The sequence below is a fragment of the Zootoca vivipara genome, chromosome 11 (assembly GCF_965207765.1).
Source record: "Zootoca vivipara chromosome 11, rZooViv2.hap1.1, whole genome shotgun sequence".
Lineage (NCBI taxonomy): Eukaryota > Metazoa > Chordata > Lepidosauria > Squamata > Lacertidae > Zootoca > Zootoca vivipara.
This window is the reverse complement of record NC_142594.1, coordinates 34374633-34399312: the sequence shown is the minus strand read 5'-3', so window position 1 is coordinate 34399312 and position 24680 is coordinate 34374633. Positions and strand designations below refer to the sequence as shown.

At 46.4% G+C, this 24680-nt stretch overlaps 1 protein-coding gene across 1 annotated transcript in view; it reads left to right on the top strand.

Annotated features, from left to right (window-relative positions):
• The window catches only part of ITGA8 (integrin subunit alpha 8), a 128631-nt gene that overhangs the window by 71388 nt on the left and 32563 nt on the right, over positions 1 to 24680 (top strand). Inside the window, exons 21-26 of the mRNA XM_035129658.3 lie at positions 9800 to 9892; positions 13167 to 13246; positions 14596 to 14676; positions 18589 to 18694; positions 19771 to 19929; positions 22130 to 22252. Of these exons, the coding sequence (XP_034985549.3) occupies positions 9800 to 9892; positions 13167 to 13246; positions 14596 to 14676; positions 18589 to 18694; positions 19771 to 19929; positions 22130 to 22252 (642 nt within the window). The remainder of the gene's footprint in view (positions 1 to 9799; positions 9893 to 13166; positions 13247 to 14595; positions 14677 to 18588; positions 18695 to 19770; positions 19930 to 22129; positions 22253 to 24680) is intronic.

Below are 24680 nucleotides of genomic sequence, written 5' to 3'. Positions count from 1 at the left end.
GGTGGGTGAGATCCTGTGGGCGCCAGGGATGGCCTCTCCGGGCACACATGTGCTCCCAGGATCCACATTGGTGACCCCTGCCAGGAACTAGTTTCCTACTTAAAGATAAATTAGCTGGCTGTTATATAAACCATAGGATTCCTCACATTTCTGAGCCACTGTATGTAAAAGTACAATCACTGGGGCATGCACAGTGCCTCATGTTTTTCAGAAGTTCTGCCGTATACATTCCTCATATGATTTTATTTCTCTAGCTAACGATGCCAACGAATTAAGGCGAAGAAAGACAAATAAGACTGTTTTTTCTTTTGTTCAAGCCCCTATTATGCAACTTCTCCTGTCTTGCAGTTCCGTGTTCTTTCTCCCTCTGTTCCCTTGTGTTTATACAGATGACTTGGCTAGAGAAAGGAGGCCAGAGATAATAATACATAGAAAGATCAGAAGTGTCTTTAGTCTAAAAAAAAGAAAAGAAAAAGAAAAAGAGCACCATCAAAGCAACAAAAAATAGCCTGGGATATGGGGTGGATAGAACGCAGGGCTGAAAGTCAGAACACAGGGGTGGCAGGACCCTAACTTCACAATCCTTGGATGCATTCACAGTACTTAAATTATTGCATTTTTACAGCTAGATGTGCCCTCCACACTTTTGGAGCATCCATCAGCAGCAGATTTCTCTGGGTGATTGAGGAAAACTAAGAAGTGCACAATTCTTTAGCAGAGTGTTAATTACTTCTGTTCCCTTGGGCAGAAATAAGTTGAGTCCTTTCAGAAAGCGAAGACAGATGTGACAATTTAAGAGCAGCCAAAGAGGTTCATTGGTGTTTCCCTTCCAAGGCAGGCCCCAGTATGAAAATTAAAACAGTTGTGTGTATCTTCAGAGAGCTTTGATTTGAATGGGGATAACCTGTTGGTTATATGTAGTCTATTGGTTAGTGCCTGTGATGTCACCACATGCCAGGGGTTGGGAACCTTTTTTCAGCAGTGCAACGTACCGTACTTTTCCATGTATAAGACGAGGACTTTTTTTTTACTCTAAATTAATGTTTAAAAATGGGGGTTGTCTTATACATGGACAGTGCATAGGGAGACAGGTGATTGTTTGCAGCCACGAGCTGCAGCTTGTCAGTGGTGATTTGGTGGGTAATTGATGGGTGCGGGAAGGGCTTTTTTGGATTGGCTGCTGCTGCGGTAATTGGGTGGTTGGTTGGTTGATGCAGCAATGGCTGCTGTGGATTGGCCGCCGCTGCGACAATTGGACATGGTGAGCGGGCAGGCACATGTTTGCTTTTGCAATGCGAATGATTGTCAGCGTTTATCTGTCGCGTTAATGATTTTCTGCATCCCCCTCCCCCAAAAGCTCCACAACTCTGGGCATCCTCCCCCCAAAAAAGTTCAACAACCTTGGCCATCTCCCCCTATTTTCTTAAATTTGAGTCCCCCAAAATAGGGGGCGTATTATACACAGAAAAATACGGTATGTGGCTGTTGCCTTTTGCACAGTAGGCGACACTGTTGTTGTTGTTGTTTAGTCGTTTAGTCGTGTCCGACTCTTCGTGACCCCATGGACCAGAGCACGCCAGGCACTCCTGTCTTCCACTGCCTCCCGCAGTTTGGTCAAACTCATGTTCGTAGCTTCGAGAACACTGTCCAACCATCTCATCCTCTGTCATCCCCTTCTCCTAGTGCCCTAGGCGACACTATAGCCATGCAAAAGCCAGAGGTTTCTACATACCAGATGCATACAGAAATCTCTGTCCCCCATCCAGGCAAGCAGAAAGCATTCCCACATTTCAAGGACACATTACAGCAAGGCCAATGCACAGAACAGGGCCAGAAAGAGGTGTGGCTTGGAGAGAAGAAGCATGGCCTGGGCTTAGGGGGATGTCCTGGGCTGAGGTTCCCTAACACCTGTTACATGCCTTTCCTCCTCCAAATCCAGGAACTGTTTGACAACTGCTCTTTAAATGTTTGTGAGTGCCTTTTGTAAGGTGATGTACGCATCAGGAGTGAGCAACACTTTTGCCACTGAGGGCTGTATACCCTCAAAGGAGAACTGTCTGGGGACAGAGCCATGGGAGGCAGGGCTGGTCCCACACAAGTGCTTTATCTCTCTCTTAAGATCATCACTACAGCACACTCTTTGACTCTCATGTTAGCATTTGTCGCCCGGGCCAGTTGTGAGACTGCCCAGGGCAAGGACAAAGCCAGTCCACACATGCCCGGGTACTATTGAGTCCGGTGGTGCAATCAAATCTGCGATTGTTCCCCGACTTAAAGAACAACACACACAAGCCATTGAATAAGGCTAAACTGCTTTATGGTGGCAAAATGCAGAGTCTGTCTCTGTTTGCCCAGTTCAGACATTCAGAGCTGTTTAGCATGGCTGCCTCTCTCTAGCATAGCAGGCAGTCAAGAGAGAACAAAGGAAACAACAGTCCCACTTCAGGAACAGAACAGTAGACGAACATCCTGTCTACGTCACATCCACTCTGTGGAATGAAAACACATACAGTCATACGATATACAATAAACCTATGACTGCAGACGGGGAATGAATCTCCCAACATCTCAAACCTGCTGTGATCCATCCATTTGCGCACATCAATTGCGCACATACACAAACCCAAAAAAGGGACATTTTTGAATGCCTTTTTGACACACAGATCCAGGTTGAATTCACACTTTTGAAGCACCCAACTCTCCCTGCCTGTGTGTAGACAAGTGAGGCTGTGGGACCAGAATCTGTGAAAGTCCATCTTAAATGAAGGGTGCTGTGAGGGACAGGGGATATCGCGAAGTCCCTCCCCTCCTGAGTTCAAGCCCGTCCCCGAGCAAAGGGGAAAGCAGGGAGAGTTCCGATTCCAGTGGGGAAGCAGGAAGTCGTGTCCGAGGCTCAGGCAAGGTAGAGGAGCCAGGGTCCCAGGTGGGACAGGAAGGGGCAAGCAAGGGGGGAAGACCCATCCCCCCAACTCCAGAATTACGCAGGAAGAGGAGGGGCAAGAGGATGGGTCTGCCAAAGCTTTTGTGTTGGAGAAAGACGCGCCAAAAGCCATTAGGAGGTTCTGAAACCGACTGACCACATCACTCCGTGTAAATAGCAATGACTTGAGCACTGTAAATACGCAGCACCAATAAAAGAATAAAATGCAGAGCTGCGTGGCGTCGTTACTCTGAAGTAGTCCACTCCGGCCACCGTGACAGCAACCTCCTAATCATTTTTGGGCTACTTTGGAGTTGCCGGGATGAGCGTGTCAGAGGCGGAGAAGTGGCGGCAGATCGCGGAGCAAGCCCAGCTAGAACTGCAGCAGCTGTCGCTGCAGGCGCAGGGAGAATTGAAGGCAGCTAAAGAGGAGACTAAGAAGGTCCAGGACGACCGGCTACAACTTGCGGAACAGGTGAGAGAGCTTCAGGAAAAAGAGCAGCAATTAAGGGCGGTGGCGGTAGACCTCCAAAACAAGCTGGATGCAGAGAAAAACAAGGCGGGAGGGGCACCCCAAGTCCAAGTGCTGCCAGGAAGGAGAGCTGGGACCCTAGTTAGCAAGTTCAATGGAGACCCGAAGGAATTTCAAGGCTTTGAGACTGAGATTGTGTATGCTCTTGAGCTGCACCACGATGAGTTCCCTGATGATGAGCACAGAGTAGCGTTTATTGTGGAGCACCTTACCGGGGCAGCCAGGGAGTGGCTAAGACCGTTAATTGCAACAAGGAATCCTTGCATGAAGAATGTCAAACTATTTCTAGAAGGTTTGAAAACGATGTATTCGTCCGATAGTCATATGGACCAGACTAAGGAGGAACTTCATAATTTACGCCAAGGAAATATGACAGTTCGCGCGTATTGGGCGAAATTCACCATGCTGGTGCACAGATTGGGGTGGGAACTGGGGTCCCCCCCAATGCAAGCGGCGTTCTACTTGGGGTTGCATGAGGAGGTGAAGGATGAGCTCTCGAGAGGTCCAAAGCCCAGTGATATGGATCAGCTGAGCAAAGCGGCTCTGGCGGTGGGGGTGAGACAGGAATCCCGGTGGAGCGACAAACAAGCAACGCGCGCAAAGCGGGCTTGGTTCCCACGGTCGCAGGAGAAACCACTCCCCCAACAACCCTTTCAAGCCACGCCTGGGGCCAGCCAGGACCAGGAACCCATGCAGATTGATAGCGCGCGCGCGCGGGCTTTTCAAACCCCAGCGGCGCCAAGACGCAAGGAGGGAAAGGGCGGGAATTGCTTTCTCTGCAACTCCCCCCAGCATCTCGTCAGAGACTGCCCACATCGCAGGGAGTGGCAAGGAAGGGCGGGAACGGTGGTGCCCTCCCCCACTGACGCAGCACCACAGCAGGGAAACGGGAAAGCCTGGCTGCAGGAGACAAGGGGCAGCAGCCAGGCACAGTCAGCAGACAACAGCCCCAGCCCACCCACCCGCACAGAGAGGAGCAGAGCCAGCCCACCCCTCCCAGAGCAGGAGTGGTTCTAGAAGTCACGCTAACGCTCCCAAATGGCTATCCCCTGACAGTCCTTGCCTTAATTGACAGTGGTGCCTCAGCGAACTTCTTCTCGAGAAACTTTGCAGAAGAGCACCAGATCCAGCTTCTGCAGCTGGATTTTCCCCTTCACGTGGCAACCATTGACGGCAGAGAGCTGCTGGGGGGGGCCATCACTCATCAAACCCCCCCCATGAGAATGACGGTGGGAAGGCACTCAGAGACACTGGCATTCAACGTCACCACCATCTCAGACCCCCCCATCGTCTTGGGCATGAGCTGGCTGGCGCGCCACGACCCCTCCATCAGTTGGCACCAGAGATGCATCACTTTTGGATCGGACTTTTGCCTGGAACATTGCATGCAGCACCAACCAGGGGAGGGGCCTCCGATAGCCACGGTGGCCACCATGCACGTCAAAGGGGGTGAGGCGATACCCAAGCCGTACTGGGACCTGCAGGAGGTCTTCAGCGAAGCGGAGTCCGACCACCTACCCCCACACAGGCCTTTTGACTGCCAGATCAACCTGGTGCCAGGGGCAACTATACCCCCAGCCAAGCTGTACGCCATGTCAGACCAGGAACTGGAGGATCTGCGCGCTTTCATCGACAAGAACCTCAAGCGGGGGTTCATCAGAGAAAGCAAGGCAGCAGGGGGCAGCCCGGTCTTCTGGGTGGACAAGAAAGACACGCAACAGCGCCGCCTGGTGGTGGATTTTAGACGGCTGAATTCGGTGACAGAGCCAGTGGCTTTCCCCATGCCCAGAGTGGATGATCTCCTGACAGCAGCACGCAGGGGCAAGATTTTCACCAAGCTAGACCTGAGGGGGGCGTACAACTTGATCAGGATCCGGGAAGGCGATGAATGGAAGACCACGATGTTCACGCCTCTGGGCTCTTTTGAATATCTGGTGATGCCCTTCGGGTTGCAAGGGGGCTCAGCCTGCTTCCAGGCCTTCATGCACCACGTCCTGGGGTCCCTCCTCTTCAAGAACTGCCTGGTCTTTCTGGATGACATCCTTATCTATTCCAATGACCCAGTGCAGCATGTGAAAGATGTCAGGGAAGTGTTGCAGCGCCTGAAGGAGAACCACCTGTATGTGAAGCTGGAGAAGTGCAAGTTTCACACCAAGGAGGTGGACTTCCTGGGCTACAAGCTGTCAGACAAGGGGCTGGCGATGGACAAGGACAAGGTGCAGGCCATCCTGGACTGGCACAGCCCCAGGACGCGCAAAGATGCCCAACGCCTACTAGGCTTCGCCAACTTCTACAGGAAGTTCATCAAGAACTTCTCTCGCGTTACGGCTCCCATCACTGACTGCCTGAGAGGCAAGCAGAAGTTCAGGTGGACACCAGAGGCGCAAGCAGCGTTCGAAAGCCTCAAGAGGGTGTTCGCCTCGGACCAGAACCTGTTCCACGTGGTCCAGGACGCGCCCCTACGCATTGAGACAGATGCTTCTGAGAAAGCTGTGGGCGCCATTTTGTTGCAACTGGACGCCAACAGGGAGTGGAGACCCTGTGCCTTCTTCTCCAGGAAGTTGACACAGCCCGAGCGCAACTACACCGTGTTTGACAAAGAACTTCTTGCGATCCACGCTGCGTTCAAACATTGGAGACACTTCCTGGTGGGCGCCAAGCACCCCATCCAGGTGTGCACAGACCACAAGAACCTGGAGTTCTGGAGAACTGCCAGGGTGCTCAACCAGCGGCAGATACGGTGGGCAGAGTTCTTCTCGAACTTCAACTTCTCCATACACTACATCCCGGGAGAGCAGAACGTCAGGGCGGATGCCCTCTCCCGCAAGCCAGAGTACATGGAGGAGGAGGAGCCACCAGCCCCAAGGCACATTTTCCCCCCGTCGGCATGGTCCTGCGGAGCAGCAGTGGTGAGCGAGGCAGAACTCACAGCACTGACGGCAGCGGATGACTTTGCCAACCGCATCTTCAGAGAACTGAGAGGGGGGAGGGAGCAGGCAAAAGACTTTGCAGAACGCAGAGGGCTGCTTTTCTACAAGGGGGCACTGTACCTGCCCACCACCCAGCTCAGACGTACGGTCCTCAAACAGATGCACGACAACCCAACGGCGGGGCATTTTGGAAGGGACAAGACCACTCACCTAGTCATGAGACACTTCTGGTGGCCAGGGGTGAGGGAAGATGTTCGAGACTATGTACGGGGCTGTGACACCTGCCAGCGGGCAAAGGTGGTCAGAGCAGCGCCACCAGGGTTGCTGGAGCCCTTAGCCACGCCACACAGGCCGTGGGAAGTGCTGTCCATGGACTTCATCACAGATCTGCCTTCTTCCCGGGGTAAGACCGCAGTGTTGGTGGTGGTGGACCTCATGTCCAAAATGTGCCACTTTATACCGTGTGCCAGGGCAGTCTCTGCAGAAGAGACAGCCAAACTGTTTGTTGATCACGTTTTCAGACTGCATGGATTACCTTTAAGGGTTATTTCGGATCGTGGCCGCCAATTTGTTTCCAGGTTCTGGCGGCGGCTCATGAACCTCCTGCAGGTGGAGGTCAGCTTGTCGACGGCTAGACACCCGCAGACCAACGGACAAGCGGAGAGGGTCAACGCCATTCTGCAGCAGTACCTGAGATGTTACGTCAGCCAGAGGCAAACGGACTGGGTGGATCGCCTGCCACTAGCAGAATTTGCCTACAACAATGCAGTGCACGTCTCCACAGGGGTGTCGCCCTTTAAGGCCAATTACGGGCGCGACCTCAGATCTTTCCCAGAGAGGGAGGGGGAGGAGGAGGAGGAGGGCCCACAGGCTGAGGATTGGGCAGAGGAACTGGAGACGGTGCACCAGCAGCTCAGAGAACACTTGGAGAGGGCCAAGGAAGCGTACAAAAAGGGGGCAGATCGCCACAGGCGACTAGGGGAGGTCATCAGGGTGGGGGACAAGGTGTGGTTGTCCTCGGAGGGCCTTCCCACCAGAGGGAGGTGCAAAAAGCTGGCACCCAAAAGGCTGGGCCCCTTCACGGTCACGCAACAGGTAAACCCGGTGGCATACAGGCTGGCACTGCCAGAGGACATGAGGGTGCATCCAGTGTTTCATAGATCGCTGCTGTCGCCGTACAGGGAAAGCAGCAGGCTCCGAGACAGCGAACAAACCCCCGAGGGAGGGGGGGAGAGGGAAGGCAGGGAGCAACTCAATGAGGCCACGGCCATCCTGGATTCAAGGTGGGGGGTGGGGGGACTGGAGTACCTCATGGCATGGGAGGATGCTCCACCGTCCCAGAATGAATGGGTCCCAGCCACTCAGATACAGGAGGAATTCTTGGTGGAAGAATTTCACGCCCTCTTTCCCCACAGACCCAAGCCCTGGCACATGGAAAGGGAGGGGGAGGAGGAGGAGGCACGGGAGAGCAGCTCACCATGGCGCTGGGAAGCGGAGTTTGAGGAACCAGAGGATGAGGTATGGGTGTCACCGAGATCCACCCAGTCAGAGGAAGGAGCAGATTGGCAGAACGTTTTTACCCCCACCAGCTCTGACGCCACGGACTTTTTGGGATTCCCGTCCACCCAGGCGGAAGGGGGGGGGCTCGCAGGACTGGGGGGAGGTATTCACACCAACGGGCTCGGAGAGCACTGAGTTCTTAGGCTTCCAGTCGTCACCGACACATGGGGGGGGCCTGGGGAGGGGTGAAGGAGAGCTTGGGAGGGGGGTGGATGTGAGGGACAGGGGATATCGCGAAGTCCCTCCCCTCCTGAGTTCAAGCCCGTCCCCGAGCAAAGGGGAAAGCAGGGAGAGTTCCGATTCCAGTGGGGAAGCAGGAAGTCGTGTCCGAGGCTCAGGCAAGGTAGAGGAGCCAGGGTCCCAGGTGGGACAGGAAGGGGCAAGCAAGGGGGGAAGACCCATCCCCCCAACTCCAGAATTACGCAGGAAGAGGAGGGGCAAGAGGATGGGTCTGCCAAAGCTTTTGTGTTGGAGAAAGACGCGCCAAAAGCCATTAGGAGGTTCTGAAACCGACTGACCACATCACTCCGTGTAAATAGCAATGACTTGAGCACTGTAAATACGCAGCACCAATAAAAGAATAAAATGCAGAGCTGCGTGGCGTCGTTACTCTGAAGTAGTCCACTCCGGCCACCGTGACAGGTGCCATTCACTATCTTTCCTTCTTGAGGGCTGCTAGGGACCTGAGAAGCTGCCAAGTCAGATGTCTGGTTTTATCTAACTCAGTACTGTTGATGCTGACTAGCGTCAACTCTCCAGGGTTTCAGACAGGCATCTATCTGATCCCTGTCTGGAATTGCATACCTTCCAAGTGCCCCGTTCAAAATGGGACACCCCGTTCTTTCACGTCAGACCTTGGCAGCCATGTTGGGGTGTCGTAATCTTGCACGCTCTCACGCAGCACTCTCACCCCCTAAAAAGTGCTATGTGGGAGGGGAGAGCAATGCGTGAATCGCGTGACTTACGTGGGAACGCGTCCTGGAAGACACACATCCTAATTTGGGGCTTGAAAAAGTTGGACAGTACGGAATTGTCAGGGGATTGAACCTGTGACCTTCTGCATGCAAAGCAGTTTCTCTACCACTGAGCTATGTCCCTTGTGAAATATTAAAACCCCAATATGGAGACCACTAACTGTTTCACATGATACACATAACATTTGAAAGATTTTTGTTCCCTGCACTGGTCCAGAGACATGCAGACTCTGCAATCTAGCATTGTGTACCAACCATCTGGGGATGGGAGCTGTGTTGATCTGCAAGTGTGGCATGTATAGACAACAGCACCCAGCAGGGGTAAGAAACTTCTATTTAATTGTTATGCCCACTGCATGGGCATAACATGAGAAAGTGCTCTGACAGCCTCCCCAAGGGGGAACCTTCCATTTCAATCAGAAGCACAAACGTCACCACTGAAATTAATATGGAAATGAAAAAGGTACTTCTCCTACTGCCATTGGAAAAGGTAAATTATTCTCATCCACTTCTGCAAAGCTCTTGGGCATTGGAAACCATTACTTTTGTCCTAAAGCTCAACAGTTGTACACAGACAATGCAGCTTTGCTAGCAACTTGACTGCACTCCGTAGATATTTTCTCTTCGTATCTGTAGTGAAAGAGCAGATAATGCAAGAAATAAATGTGTAAATCTTATTTTTCCTTCCAAAAAAGAAAAGACAGATATATTATTTAATTCTCTTCAAAGTGCCAAGCCTTCCTTAAGCATGAATGAAAGATTGGGCCTCTGTGCAGGTGTTTGAGATCAGGAGTAATCTTGCCATCTAAAAGCCATTCATTTTGCCAACAGGATACATTCTGGATTGACCTTTGACCTCCCTGTTGGTGTTCTTTTGTTACAGGCCTTGCGCGTGCTGAGCTGCGATTACAAGATGGAAAATGAAACTAGAATGGTGATTTGTGACCTCGGGAACCCCATGGCAGCTGGAACAAATGTAAGACAACACCAGAAACGTTTGCTGATTTTTATCAAATTGAATTCTTTGGGGGAGTTAATGGAAAACTGCCTCAATTAGGGGAATTTGTGTCAATAAGAGGCAGCTTTAAAAATAGATATATTTGGCCAGGAAATGGTTCGTATAATAGAAGACAGTGTTACATTATTATTTTTTTAAAAGATAATGGACTGATTGGTGAACTTATTTATGAACCAGGCCACAATCCATTTGAAGTAATTAGCTCGTATTCTGCCCAAATTAATTGGACCTGAGTACTTAAGTGCACACTTGTCTGATTGCTTTCACTGAGATTTAGACTCCAGTCCTATCCATTTGCCTGATAATAAATCCATTGAACTCTAAGCCTCACTTAATACATTGTATAATCCTTGACAATGCAATCCTTTACATGTCTATTCAGAAGACATGTGAAAAATGGCACTGTCAAGGATTGTTCCAACATACTCTGGCTTACATCACTTCTGAACAATTACTGAATGTAGTAGGTACATACATCTGATTAGGAAAGGAATGTCCCCACTAAGGACAATTCACTTGAGAATCTCCACGGTCTGATTATATTATTTGTTTTGTGATGGGTGGAAACACTAAAATATGTTACTCTTGATTGTTATCATGATTTTGTTTACATCACAGTCATTTGAATCACAATTAGAAGTGCATTTATTTGCAAACAAAAATATGAGTGGAAAAAGCAGCAATTGCTGGTACCCCTTTGGTATTTTCTGTAATGGGGTGGACTTTAAGATCATTATATATGACTAGTTGCAGGTAGGTAGCCGTGTTGGTCTGAGTCGAAACAAAATAAAAAAATTCCTTCAGTAGCACCTTGGAGACCAACTAAGTTTTTATTTTGGTATGAGCTTTCGTGTGCATGCACACTTCATCACTTCATCACACACTGATGAAGTGTGCATGCACACGAAAGCTCATACCAAAATAAAAACTTAGTTGGTCTTTAAGGTGCTACTGAAGGAATTTTTTTATTATATATGACTGTTGTTGTTGTTGTTGTTGTTTTGCATATATAGATATATATAGATTTGAATATATAGATAATTCAAGCAAACTTAATTGCATGTGTTAAAAAATGAAAGTGTGTTCACCTACATTTATGGCATTAGGGTAATATCTATTGATATTACCCCACATAGAGCGCATTGCAGTAGTCCAAGCAAGAGATAACCAGAGCATGCACCACTCTGGCGAGACAGTCTGCGGGCAGATAGGGTCTCAGCCTGCGTACCAGATGGAGCTGTTAGCCCTGGGCACAGAATCGACCTGCGCCTCCATGGACAGCTATGAGTCCAAAATGACTCCCAGGCTGCGCACCTGGTCCTTCAGGGGCACTGTTACCCCATTCAGGACCAGGGAGTCCTCCACACCAGCCCGCCTCCTGTCCCCCCAAAACAGTACTTCTGTCTTGTCAGGATTCAACCTCAATCTGTTAGCTGCCATCCCTCCTCCAACTGTGTAGGGGGTGGGGACACGATAGAAGTGTGCAAAGTTTTTACTCCTTCTCCCATAGTGCTAGAACCTGTAGCTATCCTAAGAAGTGGAATGTTGGAAGACTCAGGGCAGACAAAAGAAGTGTTTCTCCACACAGGGCATACCGGTAGCTAAACTGTTGAATTAACTGCAGACGCTGTAACAACGGCCACCAAATTGGACAGCTTTAAAAGGGGGATTATGAAAATTCATGTAGGATAAAGGCTATTAATTGCCATTGGTCCTGATGGCTGTTTACCACATCCACTGTTGTAGGCAGTGTGCCTCTAAATACCACTTGCTGGGAATCACAAATGGGGGAAAGTCCCATTGCACTCAGGTGCTGATATCAGGCTTTCCATTATTATATGGTTGATTACTGTGATAACAGGATGCTGGACTAAATGGGCCTTTGATCTGACCCCAAAGCGCTCTTCTTATGTTCCCACTTACTAAACTGAGTAAAACGCTGTGCGTTAGTCCCTGTGGAGTTTTATTGGTGGCATATGTGAACCTCATTTGCCTCTTATTACCAGGAGTGTCAAGGACCAAAAGCCACCTTTAAAAACTGTCGCCACACAAAGGCGTCATCTGCTACTCATTAGTACCTTACAACAGGAGTGTAGTTTTGTTCTATGTAAAGTCTCAAAGTGAGGCTCATGTGTTGATCATCCAGGACTGTAGTGCATATTACCTGTATAGGGAAGCCTTTTAGTATGTAATGTTTTATTGTGTTTTTATATATGTTGGAAGTCACCCAGAGTGGCTGGGGCAACTCAGTCAGATGGGCGGGGTACAAATAAAAAAGTAAAAATAAAATAAAATAACCCTTCTCTCATATATATGTATATATGAGTTGGGCAGCTCCCAACAGAATATTAAAATCACGATAAAACATCAAACTTCCCTAAACTGCTTGCTGGAAGAACTCAGTGACTTGAAAAAAGAAGAAAGATACGGTAATAATAGATAATGAAATAAGATCTGGACTATATTGAAAAGAATTGCAGTGACTATAAGAGGACTAGGCCTTCTGAGTCTAAAGCATGGGAAGTCGATAAATTTGTATAATTTGGCAGAGAATTTGCATTAATTGTTTAATTGATATTTGTATAATTTGCATAATTTGAAAATGGATTAGATATTTAAATTGGAAAATCTAATTAAAATGTTTATTTTTTAAAAAAAACTTCCCTAAACAGGGCTGCCTTCAGAAGTCTTCTGAAAGTCAGATAGTTGTTTATTTCCTTGACATCTGATGAGAGAGCATTCCACAGGGCGGGTGCCACTATTGAGAAGGCCCTCTGCCTGGTTCTCTCACTTCTCGCAGTGAGGGAACCGCCGGAATGCCCCCAGAGCTGGACCGCAAGTGTCTGGGCTGGATGATGTGGGTGGAGACGCTCCTTCAGGTATACTGGTCCAAGGCCCAGTTATTATAATCTTATTTATTTATGGAAAAGAAGACCTATTGGCTCTTTAAAGTTAGTAGATGAGCAGGGAGTGGGCAACCACAGCTTGTAGAATTATTTACAACCCTGTACAGGGCAGTCTCGAGCAGGTTGCGCACCCTGGTGCTGAGGGGCCCGGCGCCCTGGCCCCCCGCGCCACCGGGACTCTACCTAGAGCCGGCCCTGACATTGGTATACCTTGCATTTCCAAATGGTACCATCTAGGGTCCAATTTAGGCCAACTGAGGACTATCACCTTTAAATGTAGCGTGGTCAAATGCTCACAGTTCTAATTAGTGAATTTTGACTCCTAGTTTTCTACAGGCATCCGGTTTACCGTTCAACGTTTTGAAAATGCTGAATTCAGCATCCAGTTTGAACTGCAAGTGAGAAGGTAAGCTGTGATCCAGGAGACTCACTCTTAGTATTGAAAAGCACATGGAACTGAAAGAGGAAGTAGGAAAGAATGCTACTTTCCCAACTTTCCTCCTTTAGCCAGGGAGGAACGTAGTTTTCAAGGGAGAAAAAGGTAATCGCATTCACCACCTCATGACCAAGTCGCTGGTGTGTGTATACATGTTAAAAGCTTTAGGAGCACCAAGAAAAGACCTCAAGGGTGCTGTTGAGGTGCCATGCTGGTAATTTCTGCTCTATAGCGTGTATATAGCAAAGGGATAAGAAATAAAATTTCTTTTTCTTACCTTGAAAGGGTAGGAAAGCCTCCAAAAGATTGTTACTGTACTTTCCTCCAGAGATTCTCCATCATTCTCAGCAATAACAAAGGAATGGTCAAAGCAAAGTTTACAAAGCAGAAGGCAGTTTATCACTAGTCCAGTCCACATGTCCATGAATTTGGTGCAGTTGCTACAGAAGGAAAGATTACTGGATAAGAGACATATGTCATGGGGCTTTCCCAAAGAGCAGCTATCATCCCTCTAGATGTGTTTCCTAACCACATCACAAGATCAGTCTTCAGAAGTCCTGGGTTTTGTTACATTACTGGAACATGCAATCTGATTACTATCATAGTAAATATATTTTCATGTTGATATAATAATATATAGATACTTGGAGTAGAAATGAGACATATTTCTTCATTTAATTAAATGTGTGCTGCTATTGTTAGCATTTTTTAAACTTGTGAAATCAGCCTGTGTGAGTAGTTAGGAATGTGGTTAGAGTTGTGATTTCTCTCTAGACAAAGTAACTCTGGAATAAACCGGTAGATTACAAAGATGACAAACAGGTGATTTTTCCAGGTGTACTGCTTCCTAGCTAGGTAGTGCATAGACCCTCTGGAAATATCTGTATACTCTTCAAAGTATGGCAAAAACGCAAAGTTTTACTAGCCTAATATTTCTTCCTTTTCACTGAGGAGTGATAATCGCTACCCCTTGATCCATGTCACCTCTCTTAGCCATTGACCAATCATGCTGGAAGGAAGGTTTTATAACCTATATCCTATTTTGGGTAGGTTATTATTAGGATGTTGGGAGAAGATTGTGGAGGCAGAACCAGTTATCAAGATACATGTGACCTTCCCTTGTTTCATGAAGATCCAGGCCTTATCTATTATCGCAATGGCCCCAGACAGTTGGGTGCATCTTCCACTCCATCTCTTAAAGAAGAGCGAATTGTTAATTTGATAAATGCTATACCCCCGAGCACAATAGGTTTAAGTAAAAAATGCTTTCAGGTTTATATATGTGAAACATAATTAACCTTTGCACAATTTTCTTTTAGTTCCAACAAGGTTAATCCCAACAGTAATCTGGTTGACCTGCAGATCGACATAAGTGCAGTAGCTCAAGTACAGGTCAGAGGGTAAGTACATTAGTATTCAGGCCGGACATTTAAAAAAGAACCTGACAATAACTGTTCGCTTAGCTTACTGTGAGTGGGCAGTAGTTAGGCCGCAACGTTGATTGGTTCAAAAATGGGATTGGGCTCAAAAGCAAGCTGGTCCTACCTTTAAGCCGAGTGAGTCATACATAGGTTGGAGATACTGGAGCGAGGTGGAAAGACAGCAACCTGCAATTCTTCCTGAGCTATTCTCATCTGTTAGATGACAGATCTCTGTGTGTCACTTGGCCTCACCCTGTGCCTAGACTGCTGTAAGCCCCCTCAAGCTCGCCTGCTGCCCTGGGATGTACTGAAGAACACTGTCCCATTGCCAGTGTGGATCGTAGGAGCCAACTCGTAGGGGCCGAGGGGTCTTCGGCCCTCCCAATAAAATATTTGAGGGGGCCACCCACACCCCAAGTTGATGGGCATTGTCATTCAAATGGTGTGCTTGCATCATGTGATCAATTATGCAGGGCAGGGCTTACCTGCCCCTTCCCCCAATACTTTGGGGGAGTTGGCACCCCTGGTCCAGTCTAGTCATCTTCTGTACATGGAATACGGAGTTCGTGTGCACCCGCCTGTCCTTTGCCTCAAGCACCAAAAAGTCTCAGGCTAGCCCTGCTCAATAGAACTTTCTCATTCAGAATTTCCACTGATTTCTCATTCTGCCAGAACAATTCCTCATACAAAAAAAAAGTCCTATGCGCAGGAGCTTGAAGTTCTGACCCTACCACATCATACAAATGGGCAGATTGTATATTTGTGACTAGGTGTATTAACTTTGTTATGGGGATTAAAAACTTACTGTGCTTTGTGTATTAGTCCCCCTTCCCTCTGTCTAACTTTGAGCTACATGACAGATGGCACAATGTGGCCCTCTCCGTTGTCCATTGTGGTTGTTTCTGCACATTTGGTTTAGCACCGGACATTAGTGCTTCCTTCGCATTTAGAATCCCTAAACTAGGAACTCTAGAAAATGTTTTAAAAAGTTAGAGAGAATGGAGCTGGCGGACTCACTGCTTTTGTTTTCTTAATCGAGTTTAGATGTGGATCATAGCCCAGAGAGCTCCATCAGGTTGCCCAAGGGCTTCTGTGCACTCGGCGGTATTCCCTGGGAGCAACATTCCCACACAGTCTCACAAATTGCTCTTGAAACCTCTCCAAGTTTCCAAACTGGTTCACATTGCAGTATGGAGGACACTTATTCATGGAAATATGGCCAAAGGTCCACACTGCACATGGAACTAATTGAGCAATTCACTGGAGAGTGGCCAGTTTCCTTAATAAAATATCAGCAATCTTAAGTACACTTTTATCAAACGTGTGCATATTCCTATGCATCTACTTGGAGTCAAGTGCCTAAATGTAAACATCTGTTGCTAAGAAGGAGGCAGGTGAAGAAATAAAAAGAATAGTACAGGATGTTAAAATCCTATGGCTGGACATAGCCAGTCTTAGCCATAACTCTGCGGCTTCTAAAAGTGCATCCTGCCTTTGGAGGCCTTGGGAACATCACATAACATGGAAATGTCTCATGATCTCCAGAGGGTATTAAAATGGGTGCTGTTTATGAAATAATACATCTTTGGCTAGACAAACATACCTTAAACTTTCCTTCCTTCTTTTGCTTCTTACAAAGCCATTTCCCTTGAAAATTAGATGTTTACTAAAATTCTTGCTGTTATCTATTCAATTTATATACTGCCCTTTATCAAAAGAGCCCTGGGTGGTGTACGACAATAAGAACACATTGCAGAGCATCAATAATAAAAACATAATGAAAAGCATAACAACGAACATCACCATAATAAAATAATCGTGATGTTTACTTCTCGTTATTCATGGGTATATTTAAATGGATATATTGTAATTTTTGCAGTCTGGTTCTTTGCATTGCTATTAACTATTTAGAAAGACTGTTGAAGCATGTTCTCTATAAACTGAGAGGAGCCCCCCCTCAAGCTGAACAAACAGGCATTTGTGTGAAATTGGAGTGGTGGTCTCTTTGGAAGGACCCTGTGATTAATTTCATGCACAATTGCCTCTTCCTTAAAGCCTGGAGATCCATGCCGTAAGGAGAAACCCAACATTCCTAATATTCCTCTCTGGCATACCAAGAGCCTTGCCAAGCTGTTGTATCATTTTTGGGAGGCAGAGCACAAGGAAGCCCTACTAGGCAGTATCTATACCAGGCATCCCCAAACTTCGGCCCTCCAGATGTTTTGGACTACAATTCCCATCATCCCTGACCACTGGTCCTCTTAGCTAGGTATCATGGGAGTTGTAGGCCAAAACATCTGGAGGGCCGCAGTTTGGGGATGCCTGATCTATACATTCATCCCTTTCCCTCTTTCTTTGTTCCCTCAATGGATGCTGGGTAACTAGGGCTGAAGCTTGGCTGTGATAGAGAAGCTCACATACGGGAAAGGGGATTTTTTTTTGGGGGGGGTGCAGTGAGGAGGAGGTAGGCTGAACCTTGTCACCATCTACCAAAGCATAAGGCTCCTTCTCACAGCAATTGAGTTTGCTGCAGTTACGTAGGTGTTTTCCATAATAAACACATTATTATTTATTATTCCATAATAAACATATCTGACATTCAGATGTAATGTCAAATCAAGGTTTTGGTTCCACGGGAATGGAACCTAATGGACCTTTGATTTCAGGTTCTTTCTCCTCCTATTGCATTATGCAATCTCCTCCACCACCCCCTCTTGCTGATTTGTGGCAAACCGTAGATTACCATGTTTGCCACTGTTCGATCCTGGTTTACTAGGCCAAATTACAATCAGTTTCGAGTCTAGTATGTCTCTTGCCAATGTATGTAGTTCTCTACAGCTCTTTTCTAAGCCTCACAGCAATGCTGCACAAAGGGTCAGGCTCAGAGAGAAAGTGACCAGCACAAGGTTGTCCAGCAAGTTTCCAGGCTCTAGAGGATGTGTGTCTCCCTGGTTCAAGATTAGGGATAAGGAACCATTGGCTCTCCAGGTGCTGTTGGACTACAACTCCCATCAGCCCCTGCCAGCAAAACAAGGGGTTATGGGAGTTGCAGTCCAACAAAATTAGCCATATGTGTTCACTGTTCCTGTTCTAGGCCAACACCCTAAACCAGGGGTGGGGAACTGGATCTGGTAGCAGGCCAGATTCTTCCTTCCCTCACCACTTGTGGGTCAGCTTTGAGAGGTGGGCAGTGCCAACCACCTGTCATTCATCTGACACCATTATGACTTCATATGGCAACTTGAAAGGGGCTCCTTTTGAAGTCCATTTCAATACAAAACTGCTTGCAAATGGACTTTCAAAGGCAGTGTCTCACTACACCGATCAGCTAATGGGCACTAAGAGGCATCACTTTGAAGTGCGTTTCAAAGAGTTTTCAATGCAAACTGCTTCAAACTGACTTTTAGGTGATGGCAGCCACGCCTTTGCTTTCCTCTCACCTGACATCACATATGACATCAAGGGTGGGGCAGGTGGGCATGGTTTGGGGAAAATAGCCATGCACTAAACACAATAGCATGCTCCCACATTTTTTAAAAAAGCTACATGGCCATCTGTCGGTACATGCTCATGGAAAAATCCCCATATGCTTGTAATCAATTTCTAGTTGCTATCTTACATAACCATTAGAATCATAGAGTTGGAAGAGACCACAAGGGCCATCCAGTCCAACCCCCTGCCAAGCAGGAAACACCATCAAAGCATTCTTGACATATGCCTGTCAAACCTCTGCTTAAAGACCTCTAAAGAAGGAGACTCCACCACACTCCTTGGCAGCAAATTCCACTGCTGAACAGCTGTATTCTTAAATCAGATTTAATGTTTTTCATTTGTTAAACATAGTATAACAGACAATTGATCGGATAGGGCTGTGCTTTTGTACCATTTCAGAGTCTCCCATCCTCCACAAATTGTTTTGCCCATTCATAACTGGGAACCAAAGGATGAACCTACTAAAGAAGATGAGATTGGACCTTTGGTGGAACACATATACCAGGTAAACAGGCATATACAAATGAACCATTGACTTCCAAGAGATTTGTTGGTATAATGTTCCACAGACAATCCGTGAAATTATTCTCTGCCAGCATTTGGGTGCTAGATGGGGATTTTGGCCAGCCAGCAACAATTAGCATGCAGCAATGCTGAGTGAACTTCTGAGCTGTTTGTGAGACATGCTTCTGTCAGTTTCAAGCACAGCCACCACAAAAACCACAAAAAGTGAAGTTGCCTTGACAAGGTTGAAATTGACAGAACTGTATGAGGAACCAGGTGATACACACATGTATGTCAAGAGGTATCCGATATTAATAACAGGAAATTATATTAGAATAAAGGTTGTTTTTAAGCTTGAAAACCATGCCTTTGAACATCACACACAAACACACCTATCAAAAAACTCTTTCCCCACTTCTTGAAACCTGAAAAGGAGCCAGTCCACTCTGGGTCATCTTCCAACCAAATTAATCTGAACATGGGTGAGACTTCCCCACCCTTCACAACGCTCCTGCCCCAGATATGGCCACATTCAGCTGGGAGCAAGAAGTATCAATAGAACTCAAATGGGTGTGTGAGCCCTTTGAAAAACATCACTGGGCATTAGGGAATGAGGAGGGCTCTATAATGGGAATACAGAGCCTGTGACTCTCCAGATGTTGCCAGACTCCAACTCCCATCATTCCTGACCACCAACTTAGATCTCAATTGGGAAGAGAATGACCCAGCTGTGTTTACACAGCCAGAGTTGAAAAGAGGAGCCAGCAAGAAAGTCGTTTGGCACAAAAGCTACACAAAAGGCCAAGAGAATTTATAGGCTGTGAGCAATTACCCAGGAGAAAGTTGGCATGCCATGAAGAGAGCTGTGAGGACATAGGATTGCTAGGTAGAACCAAGTGCATGGCAAGGGAAATCAGCTGGTTTTGGCTTCTGCCGCCACACCATTGCAACCTGCAACAAGCACCAGAAAACATTGGGAAGGGAAGGGGCAGAACTGATGTGAACGAACAAGCTGTATCTTGGGCTGCAGGATTCCAGTTCAATTTATTCTCCTCTTTGTGTGTGTCTACTCCATAGTTGCAGAACATTGGGCCAAGTGCCATCAATGATACAGTCTTGTATGTGGAATGGCCAGTTCTGAGCAGAAAGGAATTCCTTCTTTACATCCTTCACATTCAGACACATGGACCACTGCAATGTCAAACAAGCTCTGCAATCAATAGTTTGGAGATAAAGGTAGGGGACTTACATGGAGTTTCTTGGTTCACCTATATAGAGCAACTGTTTATTTTATCAAACTTCCAACCAGGACTCTGCAATCATCATCTGAGGCCCTTCTTTGTGTGCCTCCTCCACAAGAAGTCTGGAGGGTGGCAACACGAGAATAGGCCTTTTCTGCAGTGGCTCCCAGTTTGTGGAATGCTCTCCCCAGGAAGGCTCATCTTTAGGTGCCAGGCAAAAACATTCCTCTTCTTTCCAGGCCTTTGGCCAATTAAATAATTCACCTATTTCTCCCTTTCTAAAACAATATGTGAGCTGAAACATAACCATCATTTGAAATACAAAAGCTTCTCTGAATTTTGCAACACAGTTCTCAAGCCAAGCAACATGCATAAAAATGCATGTATTGGTGAAAATAACATGCAAAAATGTATTAGGGAGGAAATGCATACAAAAATGTAGGTGTTGGGCAAAATTGCATACAAAAAATGGTATATTAGGAGAAATTCACACTTTAATGCTGATGAAATTTCATTTATTTATTTGTTTATTTTATTTATTTAATTTCTATACCACTTTATATTTTCAAGAAAAATCCCAAAACGGTTTACTGCATATTAAATCAATAAAACATAATAAAACAACCTGAAGAAAGTCAAATATATACAGTCAAAGCAACATAACAGAAAACAAAAAAATTATCTTAAAGATTTCACAATAAAACGTTACAAAGGAGCTCAACTACAGAATACATATTTAACATAGTAGGGCTGGGTGAGTGTAGGCCCCACTCCCTAGCCCAGGTGGAAAAGGACTTGCAGAGAGCGGCCTTCACGCCTTACAGCCGGGCAGCGCCGTCTTAAGTGCCCCTGTCGTCATGGTGCGCCGGATCTCTCCGGCGCCCTTCCGCCCCATTTCCCAACGCGGTGGGCACGGCGCTGCTGCGCGGCGGGCGGGCGGGCAGACACAGCACGATCTCTCCGGCGCCCTCCCGCCCCGTTTCCCAGCGCGGTGGGCAGGTGGGCGCCGCGCGCAGCGGACCGGCCGGCCAGCAGGCAGGCGCAGCTCGCGGCGCCCTCCTGGCGGGCCGGCGCCATGGTGCCCTGCGCCACCGGGGGTCTACGATGAGCCGGCCCTGCAGCCGGGCGATGTTCCTCTGGCCTCACGAGAACTTTTTCCCCAAAAAATAATTGCAAAGTGATGTGGAAATGTGGAGAACTGAATTTAAAACCAAAAAAAAAATGAGAAACTAAGAGAAACTGCCCCTCCCTCCCTGTCACATGAAGCAGGTCTTTGCCTCTCTCTTTTTACTTCCCCCAGCCATGCCTTTTTCTTTTTGCTTTTCTTCTTTCTGTCATGTGTGATGTATTCTAAACTGTATTATTATCTTCATTGTTCTCCCACAAGATCTTACCAGTTGTTTGTTTCCTGGAGTAATGTCAGGACCACTTCTATTGCCAGCGTCGTCATATGAGCTATATAATGTTTTGCTTTAATTTGTTCAGCCCTGGTGAAAAATTGCACATTTATTCTAGTCGCACGACTCACATCAGAAAACAATTTCTCTCTGCTTCTTCCAAAGTTGACGTCCTCCTTATGTTGCAGAGGAGCAAAAGAGAGAGAGAGAGAGAGAGTCTAAAATATTTTTATTGTAATTATGAACAAAAAAAATGACATATCAACAAGAACAAATGTAAGTTCTAATATTTATTCTACAAATGTTATATTTGGAGACATTCATCCAAAGGTGCCCTACCCCACATTGCAGTGCAGAAGTCCTCAGTTGGAATAATTCATTTCCCAGAAAGTAAAAAACACACACACAAAACCTGATCCTGATCATACCAGACGTATTTACTGGTACCAAAAAATATTAACAACTACCCACAAGATTCCCAGAAATCAGTAGTAAATTTCTGCCTGGATGGCAATAAATGGAACCCTAAGCCCAGGAGTTTAATTAAAGCAAAATATCATCATGAAAGTTATTCAGATGGCAAAAGAAACAAACCAATCCTGTTATCTAGCCTTTAAAACAAAATATTTTATAGTATCCTTCCTGGCTGTAGTTAATCCTCTTGCTAGCTGAAGAGGGCAAAGTATCAGCTCTCACGGTAGAGCTGTTAAACGAAAAGAAGAAAAGTCAAACCCAAGATCTCTGTTAGAGAGCAATTGCAGAGTTTGCTTCACAGCTCTTTCTTCTTTCCCTTTGCAGTTTGCTGTCCCAGAGGACACTCCAGAACTCGCTGCTTTTTTGCGCAACTCCTCCATTCCCCACTATGTTGGACGGAGGGAAGCCAAAGTGGTGGAGCATCAAAAGAACTCTGCAAAAGTTCTGGTGAGATGAATGAAAGTTACAGTGGCGCACACTGAAGACTTTTGTGTGCAGTCTTAAGGATGAGTGGGGGGTGGGCTGTTATTATTCTAGGGTTGGTATGACCAGCGACAACTGCACTTCCCTTCATGTTCGGGGGAGTATGCTATGAGCTTTAAGTGCCTGTTTTTACACGGAGAAAGAACCAGAAGCAGAAACACTTATGTAATAGTTTATGGTCTACCACATATAACTACGGCTTGTCTGAACGAACATCTGGCAATTGAGCAAACAGATCTGCAGTCCTGATGACCCATTTTTAAATGGTCAAATGAATATGAAATTTCTGACAGTAACCCAAAGGTGGTGGACACCATGCGCAGTTGGAGATACTGTTGCTTCCCCAAACCATCTAAACAAAACAAAACAATCTAAATATAATAATTTCACATGTTGCCCAGGCTTCCCTCATTTTCAGGGATTTTGAAGGAGGGTCCTGGGAATTCTCGGCACCTTTAGCAAACTATAGCTTCCAAGATTCTTTGGGGAAGCCATGACTGTTTAAGTGGTACGATACTGCTTTAAAGGTATAGTGCAGATGGGGCCACACTAAGGAACCCTCTTCACATCTTCCCACTTGCAGCAGGAAGGTCAGGGTGAAATGGGCATGGCCAGTACACATCTATCCATCCTCCTCCCCAGTTTGAGTTTTCACGTATTATTTTTTGAACACTAGGATAGCTGCCAACAAGAAACTCTACTTATTTGTTTACCAGTTCTTCCAGATTTTTTAAAAAGACCAACATTTAAGTTTTCATTTTATTTTTTTCTTTAATTTGTGGGGGAGGGCAGGTGAGTTGTCCTCCCCTCATACTTTAGGGTGGATGTTTTTTCTCTCCCCCTTAGGGTTTTTTTTTTCATTTTGCAAAGCTTGAGATTGCACCAAGTCTATTGGTATCTCCCCCTTGTGCCATTTTGGCTGCATAGTTTGCCACTCACCCCTGAATTTTGCAAACAGGGGGAATGATTTGGAGCAGGGGGAAGAGCTCAACAACTCTTCTGTCCAGATTCTCACTGTTTGAAATATGGCAACCCTAGGAAAGAAATGCAAGAGAAAAATCTTAAATCAGTTATTGGTTTAATTTGGCAGTACTGTACGAAAATCCAATCTTCTTACAGTTCTCTTGGTTTCTTATTCTAATTGCCAGAGCCAAACTAAAATGTATTCTAAATTCCATGGAGGCCACCTTTTGTAAAATATTACCACTCAGCCGTAAAAACTGTTAATGCTCATTATCTGTTATCTCTCACAATGACTAGCCTGCCTGTTCGCCAGTACAGATTCAACAACTGCAAATGCTTAGCCCCCGTGTTAACTGTGTGTGGGATCTGCATTTTATATAGTAAAAACAAACAGAACCAGATCTTTTATTCAGTAGTTTGCTCCAACTACTATTGTGCTTGGATTTAGCCCGACAGCATTAGGTACTGTGTCTCTTTCTCATGTCATCTTTTGGATAGTACTATAGAACAGAGATGATTAAAGGGAGGGAAGAGCACACCATTTTTCTCTGCTGATTACACTGGTCTCAGCATCCCCCTGCAGTACTCACTCAGGGGCTCTCGTGACAGCCTGCCTTGGTTTCTTGGGCAAGGAATGCCCCCCATGCACAATTCCATTGTGCACATCGTGGAACATCCCCCAGCATGGAGGGAGAACAAACATATTGAATTGCTCAGAATCTTGTGTAATATTAAAGTCCATGGATTGCAGCCCATGGCTGGGATTCAGAAAAGCTACTTCTGGCAAGCCACAGGTTTTGCCTTAGCATAGTAGAATTTTTGACATATTTCCCCTCTAACAGCAAGCTCAGTGCCAAACAGTGTTTGGAATGGAGACGAGTTTCAAAAGCAGAGTTACCATATGGAAGGTGGGGGGCAGGAAGGGTTTTATGTTTCTTTGCCGGGGGGGAGGGTTAAAACCCCTGTGAGCTCAGAAAACTAATTGCAAGGTTCTTTGGATCCTGGGCTTATAAGTTCTTCCAGTTCCTGCAATATTAACAACAAAATCACCCTTAGAATGCAAATTGCATACATCTGAAAAAAAAAAACCCTGGAATATCTGCTGAAGCCTTTCATTATGTGACTCTTTCTTTCATCTAGTGCGATTATGAATTGAGAAAATAATACATACCTCGCTTGCTCCTACAAGACAGAGAGATAAACAAATCAAGCTAGATTAAAGAGTGATTAAATAAGAGAAACTAAACAAACATGTCCTCTAAAACATTGCCTTTTAGTAAATTCTGTATAATCAAGGCCCTGCTGAGGAAGTGGATGGGAGCTGAGAAAACACAAGTTGAGAAAACACAATCTCTCATTCAGTTCTCCTGGAGAACTGAACGTCTATGTAACGCCACGTAATTTTTCTGTACAAATTTAATTTCACACT